Source organism: Nyctereutes procyonoides, unplaced genomic scaffold (genome assembly GCF_905146905.1).
Source record: "Nyctereutes procyonoides isolate TBG_1078 unplaced genomic scaffold, NYPRO_anot_genome, whole genome shotgun sequence".
Lineage (NCBI taxonomy): Eukaryota > Metazoa > Chordata > Mammalia > Carnivora > Canidae > Nyctereutes > Nyctereutes procyonoides.
The window spans coordinates 22,978,579-22,991,177 of record NW_026575145.1 but is presented as its reverse complement, the minus strand read 5'-3'; the positions used below and the strand labels follow the sequence as shown (position 1 = coordinate 22,991,177).

The window sequence follows — 12,599 nt, the reverse complement described above, 5'->3', positions numbered from 1 at the left end:
AGGCGCCCCAGCACTGACACAAGCTCTTCTTGGGGTGTCCCAAATAGGGAGATGATGCAAGTCCACCCCTTTCCAAATGCTTTTTGCTTTCTCAATACAAGTCTCTCCAGAACAGTGCTCTTCTTGGCCCCCTGACGTAAGCAAGGCAGGGAGGCAAAAGGGGGCCCATCACAGGATCACATATACATGCCCCCCTCTGGCCAAGACACCGGGATAGCAGACTCGGCTCTGATTGGGCAGCTCAGTAGCAGCGGGTGGGTCCAGAGGAAGAGGCGGCATCAGCGATTGGCCAGTTGGGCAGGGTTATATTTTACGGGCGGATTACCGTACATGAGGTACTTGGACAAAGTTTTACGGGGAAGAAGGACCTTGTAATAAATAATATTCTGCACATCAAATCACTTTCACCGGCCCCCACCCCCGCAACACACACCAAAGAAAGGCTACACACACGACAGTCCCTCCCATCCTGTTACCCCACTCCCAAACCCAGCTAATTCTTTCTCTATTACTTTAAGAGCCAAGAAGACTTCGCTGGCTCCGATGGGGGGAGCCCCCTGAATTGGGTGCAGGATACAAGATAATATATATGCCAAAAATAAGTACGTAAGAGGGGCCCGAGATATGGAGAAGGGGCCTTTGGGATCATCACCCCAAGCGCTGGCTTAAGTAGCTATAGCTCTGCAATATGACCACTAGAGGGCAGAGGAGGAACAAAAATTCCTCAGCGCGGCTGGTCAGCTCAGAACCACGAAAGCCCACTAGATGGCGCTGAGCTCCCACAGGCTTTTAAAAAGGAGGGAAAGCTTAACAGTTACCACACAGGGAGAAGCAGCTTGAGAGGGGAAAGCTGGGCCTGGGTCTTGGATAAAGGGCCATTAACGCACTTTTCCTTTAGTTACAAACTTCCCAGAGTCTGGACTGCACTACTTCCCCAACAAAGAAAGGGGAACAAATGAGCCCTGTCCCCATCACAAGGGGGTCTCCCTTGCTAAACCAGCGAATTCTCCCTTGGCCCTATCCTGATCCAAGTCAGCCTAGTCCCTTCTTTAAGCTATCCCACGGTGTAAGAGGGATCACCAAAGTGGTGTCTACTCTCTCCCCTAGGTCCACTCCTGCCCACCCACTCCAACAGGTGGCTTGGAAATTTACCTCTTTCTTCTCCTCATCTTCAGCACTGCCCTCTGGGCGGTCATCATTGCTGACTTGGTCTGCAATAGGCACGGGGGGTTCTGGAACCTCATTTTCAGGTCTGTTTTCACTTGTGTCCATGGTCACTTCCTCCTTCTCCTCACTGATAGTATGGGGAGAGGTAGGGAGGGAAGGGCAGGAAAGAACCAAGGGGAAGAGAGAGCAAGACATTAGGTTTTGGGTCAGGAAACCCCCATGCCTCATCACTTGGGTGGGTTTGGGTTGCTTTTCAGATGAGACTAGAGACCTGGCCCCCACAGGAAAAGTAGGAAAACAGTTTTCCTTGGGAAAATAGCACAGATCTTAGCAACCGCATCCATCCACTGCCCAGATGGGGTAAAGCTGTGACATGTGGGGTCAGGACTCCCAACTGTTTTTAGGTAATTCACCAAAGTACTCTTACATGGAAAGGAAAAACATACCACTCTAAACACAGTCCCTCAAAAGTGACTGTGATTTGCCCACAACCCTGTAGCCTCCCTATCCCCTGGCCACAAGCATCTTTAACAAAATTGCATGAGAAATTACGGGAAGCCTGATTGCTTAAGACGAGAAAGAATGGCTGTGGCAAGTGATCCCAACCTTGTGTTTATAATCAACTGCTTAATAAGGCCTACTGACCTACAGGATCTGGAAACAACAGGAATGGAGAAATTGTGGGGCGGAGGAGGGGCAGGGAGATTGCAGGGACAGTAGGGCTGGTGAAGGTTCAAAATTCAATGAGGACCCTCTCAACCAAAAGGAAAAACTACAACTGCTGGAGTTTGAAAGCTCAGAGAAGAATCAGGCCACTTTTACCTGCTCAGAGGTGTAGGAATTGTTCTTACATTCGGCTTTCACCCAGTTTCTCCCATTCCCTCATTCCAACTTCCAAGAGATAAAGAGAGCAGGCCTCCCAGTCAGGACACACCCTCCAGCCCACCTTACATCCCCTCCACCAACTACAAATACTGAATCCTCCCACCCCCACTCTGAATCACACAAGTTAGCTTCCATTTCAGGCAACGAATCCCTGAGATCCACTTGAGATAAACTATTCATCTTTTTCTGTCTTCATCCCTAACTTCTATCTCTACTCTCCCTCCCACTACCACCCAAACAGTGGGAGGGAAAAAAAATCAAATTAAGATAATCAGGGGCCTAAGACCCAGGGGAGGGGAAACCAAGCCTCCTCACGTTGATAACCACCACTAGAAAATTCAGCATTCCCAACAGGCTGACTGACACTCAGAGGTCAGAACAGCCTCCCCGAGAGGCAGGGAGGGATGCACGGGAAGGGGGAGGGGAAAATCGGAACTGTGCCCCCAGCTAATCGGCCCCCACAGAAACACGAGATTCAACTGCCTAAATAGAAAGAAAAGACTTATCTAAAAAATACCTATTTCCCACACGGAGAGGGCAAGTTGGGCCAATTAGAAATCAGGCAGGAAGGACAAAGGGGAAAGCAGAATGACTGAAAACAAACCAAAACGAAAGACGGAATGAAAGCCATGGGGAAAAGGAGGAAGATGAGGTAGGTAGCGCGGTGGGGAAAAGGGATACATGGAAATGTGAAGCTCTCACCCTTCTTTGCTTTCTGATAACATGATTTTTTTTCTCCCCCTGGAAGTGCTGTTTATCCCTTTCTGGAATGGAAGAAATAATAAAAACCAAACAAAAAAATCCTAAAAAAAAAAAAAAAAAAAAAAAAGAACCCACAACACCTTCCTTGTCCCAATAGCCCACCACCTCCTCCCCAGCCACCCGATCCAGAGAGAGAAAATCGAGATGCAGCAACTGGGGATCCAAAAAATGGTAAATGGAAGGGGAGGTGGTGGTGGTGAGGGGAGGCTAAAATAGATCTGGCTTTTAAGAGATAAGCGTTAAGTCCTCACGGCAAACCCCGAGTTCGGCTGGATTGGTCTCTCTGGAGAAGGAGGAGGAAGAGGGCCAGGCTGCTGGTAGTGGCTGGCTCTATTGTATTGGCGGAGCGGCAGCGATCAGCCGGAGACATGCAGGGGAGCCATCTTGCCACTTACCCAGCAGCCCGTGTGTGCGGATGGGGGAGGGCCCTGCTGCAGCAGGGGAGGGGAAAAGAGAAGAGGGAGGGCGCTGAGTGAGCAAGGTTCTTAGCCTCTGGCAGGCCACAGGGAGCTCACTGCTGGCTCAATAGGCCTGGCCTTTTTCCTTCTTTTCTCAGGTTACAACAGCCACTGAGGCCTAAGCCCGCAGGGAGAGGGTGCGCTCTCCTTGTCCCAGGGGCGGGGGAGGGGGCCGGGTGGAGAGGACATACAAAGTTACAGCTGCTTGCTTGGAAGAGTCCAGAGAATAGAAAGAAGGGAAACAGCAGAGCTGGGAGTGAAAAATGATTAAAGAAGGAAGACAACAAAGCCAAAGTTGAAAGAAGACACAGAATGGACAGCCATGAGCAATTTTTTATGTGCCCACCTCCCTCTATCCTAGAAGCCAGTCAGCCCCTCATGCGGGAAGGTGGGATGAGAACTGGCTATATCCAATCGCTACAGCAGCTAGCTGGCTGCTCACCCCCAAGCAATGACCACGTGTTATTACTCCAACCTGTCCTTTCTCCAGGGATGGCGGGAGGAGAGCAGAGTTTCTTTTTGAATTACCAGCAGAGAGGGGGAGAGGTGTCTCTGAAGAGATGACAGACAACTTTGTTTCACAGAGTCTTTAATAAGGTCACCCTGCTCCAGGGTCCACTGGAGCCAGAAAGGAGAAGGATAAACAGAGCAAGGGGACCTTGGTAGCTGAAGCATGAAGGCCACTTCTTGGAGCAAGGGCTCCAAGGTGGGGGCTCCAAAGCAGACAAGCAGCTGAAGTGAGAGCTGTTACACATGGCTGGGGGTTGGGGGAGGTCTGCTGGGCCCAAAGTGTTTGGGAACTAAACGGAAATTATTAATCATGGGCATTTTCACCAGACTAAATGTGAAATACGAAGTTGACTCTAACCATTAAAAAAAAAAGCCCTCAGCAGATGCTCAAAGACTCCTTTGTTGACTGCAAAGGTGCTCCTTTTGCACCCCAGTTAGTGGCAGCAGAGGTCTAAAGCTAAGACAAGCTCAAGCTCCTGGGTCTTTAATCAAAAGCTTGGTATTATTTAAAAAAAAAAAAAAAAAAAAAAAAAAAAAGCTTGGTATTATCCCATTTGTAATACCAGAGCTTTTAGCCAGGAATAAAATTGCCTCCCCACTGAAATCTTGTACATGCCAATTACATGTTAAAGTGGTCATGTTTACATGTTACTCTAAAAGCTCCCTTTCACTTGTGGTCTATCTGCTAAGACAGAGCTCTGCAAACTGGCTATGGCCCAATCATGGCCCAACCGTGCTCCCATATAAATTCTATGACACTGGGCAAGTCTCTCTGGTCTTCTCTGTATATCTATTACTTTATCTGTAAAGTGGGAATCAAAACAATACCGATCTCATGGAACAATGTGATAAGGCTATGCCTTTAAGAGTTTGGCTTGGACAACACTCCAAGTCAGGATAAGGATATGCATAAACACATGTACATTTAATAGACCATTATCTCATTGATACCACTTAGGGAGGTTTCTTAGAGAGTAGACTGAGCTTTCTCTGATGTGAAGGCATTCGGTAGTTGGTCTGACAGGTTTTCAGCAAGGGCCTCATCACTTTGTATAATAACCGCTGGATAACTTGCCTCTCACCTCCACCTTGCAGGATTCCTCAAGGTCAGGGACTACGTACCCTACCTAGTCCCTGGCCCACAGCCTAACACAAAGAAATGCTCAGTAAATATTTCTCAATTAGGCCATCATTGTGTGTACCAAGTGGACACTGTAATAATTGCTTGCTGAACTAAAAGTTTTCTTCTTTTTAAAAGTAAGCTCTATACCTGATGTGGGGTTTGAACTCATGACCCCAAGATCAAGAGTTGCATGCTCTACCAACTAAGCCAGAAAGGAGCCCCAAAGTTTTGTTTTCTTTTTCCAATGTTTTCTTAAAATTCTTTTTAGATGGAGTCCCTACAGAGGATATTAGCTTTTAACATCCTCAAATAAATGTTCCCCGCCCATCAATTGTCCTAAAATAGTTTCAGCTGCCAAATATGCCTCTCCAGAAGTAGCTTCCTTAGAGGAACAATTTCTCTTTCACTGGAAATTCTTTTTCAAGAATAGGAATTTTACCACATTATCCTTGGCTTTAGGACACATTGAGTTTGTGCCATCTATTTCCCTATGAACAATTCTGTGGAATCCAGGATTCCTAAGACTTTATTTTCATAAGAAAAAGAGGAATCCTTAAAATTGCCCTGGAAAGGGACTCAATCTATTTGCCGGACCAGTCCCAAAGCCTTGTTAGCTTCTTGTCAGAGCCCCATGAAGCTTTTCTTTGCAGCCCTTTTAAAACAAAAGGCATCCATCCTGGCATCTCCCTTCCCACACTTAAGTTCTTGCACAAATATTTCTGTATCTTTGAAAAATTTGTGAAATTGCATGGGGACTTGAGGGTGGGAGATATCTATCCATAACTGAACAGCACACAAAGCATTTGTAGCTCAGGAGAAAAGGACAAAACTACTTGGAGACTAACAACATCACATTATAGTTCATATTTAAATAAGAATCAGAGAAACTAATAGAAAAGAAAATTTCTACAGGCATGTATGTTTTATGTTTGAACTTTAGTTATTGTAGAAAATTCATGAGGATGAGTTGATCTGATACGGAATAGTGGGATATGACAACTCTCAAGCAGTGAGACTTAAATATAAAATATTTGCAGGGGTATACTAGTTCTAAGATGACCAAGGACAATATGATTTGGGGAGTATGACCTTAAATTCCAATTTCTCAGTAAACAAACGCTATTGATGATAATAAATTCTACTTTTAAAAATAATGCATCATTTGGCATATTGGCACTGTTAAGTCCTCTAGAGAGTAACCATTACATTGTCACACTGGCTTAAACGACTTCCTCGTACTCAGGCAAAAGGACAATAAGCATAAGCCAAAAGCCCAAAGTTACTATTGCCTGCGAGAGGTGGATACTCAGGAAGGTTGTATTTAGAAAAACTCAGGTTTGAATTAACTACTGCTGGATAATACAGTTGCTCACATAAAAGTTCTTTTCTTCCCCCCCTCTATTTTTTTTTTTTAAAACATAAAAACAGAGTAGCATTATTTTCTGCTGTATGAGGACACTTTTGTTATATCCACAGCGGACAGAAGACTGGGTTTTAGAACATGCTCAACTGAAACAAGACTGAGGGCTCACAAATTCCTGCTCCAACCAATGACGAGATACCTTACCTCATAAATTTAGAATTCCTCAGGGCACAATCAGAATCAGAAAGGATTTAACAAAGCACAGAAAAAGTTAAGCAATCTCTTCCAGGTGCTGACAGGTCTTTGAAATCTTTTTTTTTAAACACTTTACTGAATCAACAGGGCCTAGCTCTGTGTCTTGTTGAGACAGACAGGAAAACCAAGGTTAAGCTACAAATAGTCATTTCCACTTAATTGGCCAGGGGCTCCAGAGGTCACCAGGCTGAAAACTAGGACTCTAGAGGGGTGAAAGACTAGGAGTGTTGTGAATCAGATGCAGTAGGGCCTTGAGAAATGTAGGCGAAGTTCTCAAAGATTCATTTACCAGGTCCAGTGTCATAATAGCCTATGAGTTTAGGCTTTGGGGCATGTCTTTTTATTAGGCTGCTGAACAGGCCATCTGGAAGCCAGGCAGAGGGAAAGTAGGTAAAGGCGATGTGTGTGAGCTACTCCTGAGCTCAGATTGCATTTCTCATCTATAGGCTGCTCCACTGAAGCTTGCCTAGGCAACAATGGACAGTCTCAGTATTAGCCCAAGGTGTCACTTGCCTATCATCTTGTTGGAATAAATATGACTAGATTACCTCGGTCATAAAATGGAAGATCAAAGGCACGTTTATGTGGGGAGAAAAACTCTGTACATGACTCCAGGCTCCATTTGTCCTGGACTTGCATGCTAAAAAGTCCAGAAATAAAGATGTTTCAAAATAGCATCAAGTGCTGTTTTGCTGCCAGGATCTCATAGACCAAGTGAATTTTAGGGTAAGAAAAACCTTTTTAGAAAATTACTTGCTTCTTAAAGTGTATAAGAGGCAGTTCCTCAGGCCCAATTAGTAGTAGGTTGTCAACACCTACTTCAAAACTGCCATTATACAAAGGATATGTACCCCCTTGGGATGGGTTAGGAGAGGGCAGGTATTATCTCTGGTTGCTGGATATGGAAGGCAAGGTGTCACCCCATTTCCTCATCGATGGTGTAGTTGGGGAATCCTGAACACTTTCCAGAATCCGCTGGGTTTTCACTTTATGGTCCTAGAAGAAAAACCCCCTTCCAAAGGATAATGTACCCATCCCAAAGGGGAAATAACAAAAACTTTTCAAAGGAAGTTTAGTGAACTTTTGACTTTCAAACCAAAAAAATAACAGCCACAAGATGGCAGCAGAGGCAAGACCATTAGACTAGACAAGGCCTTGGGTATGTCCCAAAGCGAAAGCTACATAGATAGTAAGAATAAAACTAGTATTAAAGTCAGAAAGAAATGAGATAGTAAATGTCACCTGCCCACCACCCTCGAAAATCAGAGGAAAGATAGTCTGAAGCTCTCAGAAGAGTGTAAATTATTAGACTTTTACATAAAGGGAAAAATCATACTGGCAGGATTAGTGTTAAAATGACATAAAACCAACACAGAACAACTTTAGGTCAACTGTCTACACTGGATGTTCATTAAAGCAGTACAGGATTCTTGATGACTAAAGTAAGCAATTGTATTTCTGCAATGTTTTGCTTTTCATTTCCCATAGCACTCTGAAGCCAGGAACTTGGGTTCAATGGCTTTTTAACTCAAAAGTACCTAGCTCAGAATAATGCATATATGATATACCTGTTCTTACCTGTATTTTTCTAGAATTAAATGTAAGGAACAAAAAGCTCACATTAATTATGAAAATGGTAAAAAATCAAACCAAGGGCCTTAGGGGTTCAAAAACAAACTTCTGACTTGATTGATACATGCTTCATATTTTGCTGTATATCCAATAAGAACTAAGATAGACTGTGCTTAATAAAAAGACAGCTAACAACTAGGGAAAACAGAAATCAAACACAACACTCTCCTGTGTCTTTCTTGGTAGATTCTTGGTATGCTTTATTAAACTGTTCCCAGACTCAGATGTAGCTAGTAAATGTGAGTTATAAGTTAAGATGCCCCGAGTCAACTCCTTTACACTGTCTTGAGTTTGGAAAACAAAGCCTCCGCTACCTGCTCCTTAAAGGAACTATTTTGGTCAGATGACCAATTGGGTTTCCTTATGCTCTAACCACCACTTTTCAGACTACCTTAAAAATTCTGGTGGCAGCTCTCAACAGAACCACTGAAGCCTAGCCTCTGTCCAGATAAAGCTCTGCCTTTATGTTTTAGAAGGAAACGAGGACTACTTAGTCAAAGAACCCCAGGGAGCAAAGAACTATTTATTCCATATTCCCAGTTCCTTGTTATACCCTAGTTGAGAGAGATTACTTACACAGTCTGATGAATCCTTTCTGATTCTGGTAGGTGAGCAGTCTGGGTCTCTGAGGTTTGGGGCTGTGTGGCAGCTGGTGGCTCTGCCTCTTCAGCTTCACACTTCTTTGGGCTCCCCTGTCAGGACAAACATAGCAAAATGCCCATAGCAACATACTTAAATCTGCTTGGTTCTTTTCTTTAACCTGGAGCTGGTAAGGCAGAGCAGGACTTACACAGTAGTAGTTCCACACTTAGCCCTATATATCTTTGTTATTTTAGTTTAGAAAGTGGAATAGAATGATGCTTAAAGAATTTCTATGTCAGCAATTATTTTATTAGAATTCTTTTCTTGAGAAAACTGAGAAAAGGCTTCCTTTGGGGCAGAAAAAAAGGAGACATTCTGTGGAAGTGACCCTGGGAGCCCTGGAGATAAGAACCCTGCTGCCTAGCCTCATACAGAGCTTTCATCAACCAGAAAGTTGGAACTGAGTTCAGTGGAACCTTACAGGTATCCCCAACCATCTACCTTTCCAATGAACCTTATCTAGACTGACCTTTCAGTTTTATAACTAAGACAAAAAGGAAAATCATGCCTAATCCTCCATCTCCTCCTAGGGAGGGGACATAATAGCCTACCCGCTCAGGTTGTAACCTCTGGGTCACATGCTTTTCAGCTGGCTCAGGTTGGCTCAAACGCCTCACTTGGATAGAGGATGAGGTGGAAGTCCTCTCCTTTGGCTCAAGGACCTGCAGTTGTGGCACAGGTGGAGTTGCAACCTCCTGCCCAGAAGAGGGATCTTTGGTTTCAGTGTAGCTGGTGCTGCTGTCCCTGGAGATTCCAGGGCTCAGAGACTAAAGAAATGAAGCACATAAGGCAAATTATTTTATATGGTATATATTCAATATGTCACTGAGTTTCCCAATTCCCCTGGACCCTTCTGTCCCTATGTTTATTCCTGTTTGAGTCCGTGACCTCCTTGACTTCCTAGATTATTGGCAAATTATTAAGTCTCAACTAGATGCTGGGTTACTAGGATACACACATAAAAAGGCATGTCCATATCCTCAAGTTTATAGTCTACTGAGGGAGATAGGTAAATGATTCAACTTTAGAATCAAAGAGACTCAAAAAAATGAAAAAGGACTCTATGTAGGGATCAAGGAGTTAAAAATTAGACTCAGAAATAATGGGAACATAATCACTGACCTGGGGAATAAAGGAAGCTTTTCCCATTCCTGCCAGAAATTATAATAGGTTCTCCTAGGGTTGAAAAACACTGGAATACAGACAAAACATCAATGCACCCAGGATTCTCCCACACTTACTTTTCTGCTGTTGCTTGAAGCTGAAGGAGAACGGGAACGGGAACGGGAACGTGACCTAGACTCTGATGTTGATCGGGAGCCCATCTCAGATCTACCACGAGGGTTGGTATGAGTACGTGCCCGAGATACATCTCTCTGCTTGGATCTTAGAGATGAGTGAGACTGAGAGCCTGAGCTGTCCGGAGAGCGAGATCTTGATCTAGAACTGGAGGATGAAGAGGAGGATCGGCTTGAGGATGAGTCAGCTGACTGTTTCAATCTGTGGCTTGGGAGAAGAGTATGAGAAGCCCTTCTACCTTCCTTCTGTTCCAAAGACAGCTGTTTCAGAGATTCCTCGGTGATCCCTTTGGCTGGTGCTAATTCCTCAATTTTAAAAGGGAATGGTTGAACATATTTTTCGGATTCAGTTTCAAGCCCCTTCTGGGTTGAGCATTCAGCTAGTGTGCTTTTCTGAACTAGAGGCAGGACACTCTCCTCTGGCACTTTCTCTGCTAGAGATTCTGCTTTGGTGTCTGTAGGACTTGACAAAGGAGACAGGCGTCCCACCAACTGAACAGTATGTGGAGATATTAATAGCTCCCTGGCCTCACCATCTGTATTAGGAGGAGATAGCTGAGTGAGGACAGGGGGAGCTGGGCCTTCCATGGGCTCTATTTCTTCTTCACTCTGGAGTTGTGTATTAGGTGGTGGAGAAGATGCTTCCTTGATAAGTAAAGGCGGAGGAGTTTCCTCTTCACCGACATTTTGCTCTGGTTGTAGCACAAGAGGAGCCTTCTCCAGATCTTCAGTCAGTCGAGGAGGGGAAGGGGACTTTGATTTTTCCTCCAAACCTTTTGAAGTTTTTGTTTGTTTTTCTTCTTCAAGGGAAGAAACTGTTTTCATCTCTTTTTCCTGCTGATATCTGGCCACATGACTTCTTCTCGCTTCTTCCTGGGACCTTGTAACTCTTCCTCCTCTCTCTAGTTCCTCCTGTTCCGGGGATCTTATGCTTTGGTGTCTCTCATCTATCACCTCCTCTGGTTTTACTCTGGGCATCTCTTCCCCCTCTTCTGCTTCCTTAAACTGTTTCAGGACAGGTGCATCCCTAGATTTTTGTCCCTCCTCTTCCTCTTCCTCTTCTTCCTCTTCCTCCTCCTCCTCTTCTTCCTCCTCTGTTTTCAAATTTCGATCTGCTCTGACCCTCAGATTTCTGGAAGGTGTTTCTTGATCCTCTTCCTCCTCGGTCACCTGGCTACACTCAGAGAGTTTAGCTGCTCTTGCCTGAAAGAAAAGATATACAATGGTTCCAAGTATATTTGCTCTCTATCAACACAGGAAAAAAAGTATCTCAGAAGATACACACAGAAAGGAGAAACTCAATGATACAAGCTTGCATCCATACAAACAAGTGTGGCAGTAAACAAGCATGACTTGTCAAGCTGTTATGGGAATCAATACAGAGTACAAAAGGAATACAATTTATGAAACTGCTACTAGTTCATTTTCTAGTTTCAAACTTTAAAAATAAATACACACTGAACATCTAGAAAGTAGCAAGGGAAGGGGATGGGGGAACTGATCTATCATCACTTAATATAATTATCTTTTATCATTTGGGTATATTGACTTTTTCCCCCATCATTTCTTTTCATAGTCATAACCACACCACAGATACACTTTTGTGTTCTGTTCACTTAACACTGTATCATATGGCTTTAAAGTTTTTTGTTTTTATTTATTTATGAGAGAGAGAGAGAGAGAGAGAGAGAGGCAGAGACATAGGCAAAGACATACGCAGAGGGAGAAATAGGTTCCATGCAGGGAGCCTGATATGGGACTCGATTCCGGGACTCCCGGATCATGACCTGAACCAAAGGCAGATGCGCAACTGCTGAGCCACCCAGGTGTCCCTGGCTTTAAAGTTCTAATTGAGTAATTTTATCTTTTCTAATAATGTACTTTAGAAATACAGACCAGCCTGTTAACTTTCATAATTAAGTTTTAGCTTTCATATATTTGCTTAAAAACCTGAACAGACTTAATGAGAAAACAAAAAAACAACTCTTGTCTGGGCTGCCCATATGCTATCTAAACTGAGGAAGACCTCGGCCACCTGAGCCACGGCCACATTGGCAAGTCCCTGGAAACACCTAGGAGGCCAAGGTAATGCTGGTGGCATGCATCACCATGGGATCAACTTTGACAAATATCACCTAGGTTACCTTGGTAATGAGGCATTACCACTTAAGAGAAGCCAGAGCTTCTGCCCATCTGTCAACCCCAACACACTTTAGTTAGTTACTGACTTTAGTTAGTGTGCAGACACGGGTAAATACTGCCAAAAACAAGACTGGAGCTGCTCCTATCACTGACATGGTGCAGTCAGGCTATGACAAAGTTTTGAAGAAGGGAAAGCTCCCCAAACACCCTGTCATGAGGTCGTTGTTCAGTAGAAAAGCTGAGAAGATGAAGGGTGGGGGGAGGCTTGCATCCTACTAGCCTGAAGCCAAGTAGAGGGAGGTTCATTAAATGCTAACAAGTGCTTTTCAAAAAAACACAAACAAAAATAAACAAAATCACCG

General features: G+C 44.1%; 1 protein-coding gene across 6 annotated transcripts in view; it reads right to left on the bottom strand.

Annotated features, from left to right (window-relative positions):
* ACIN1 (apoptotic chromatin condensation inducer 1) overlaps positions 1 to 12,599 on the bottom strand; it is a 35,734-nt gene that overhangs the window by 8,283 nt on the left and 14,852 nt on the right. For 5 of the 6 annotated variants that reach the window (XM_055309065.1, XM_055309062.1, XM_055309064.1 and 2 more), the window contains 4 exons: positions 10,039 to 11,298; positions 9,349 to 9,564; positions 8,732 to 8,847; positions 1,153 to 1,294 (listed from right to left, as the gene is read on the bottom strand). In XM_055309065.1, the coding sequence (XP_055165040.1) occupies positions 1,153 to 1,294; positions 8,732 to 8,847; positions 9,349 to 9,564; positions 10,039 to 11,298 (1,734 nt within the window). Of the gene's footprint in view, positions 1 to 1,152; positions 1,295 to 3,065; positions 3,208 to 8,731; positions 8,848 to 9,348; positions 9,565 to 10,038; positions 11,299 to 12,599 lie in introns of those variants that run through there. The other variant, XM_055309067.1, reaches the window with a different exon arrangement.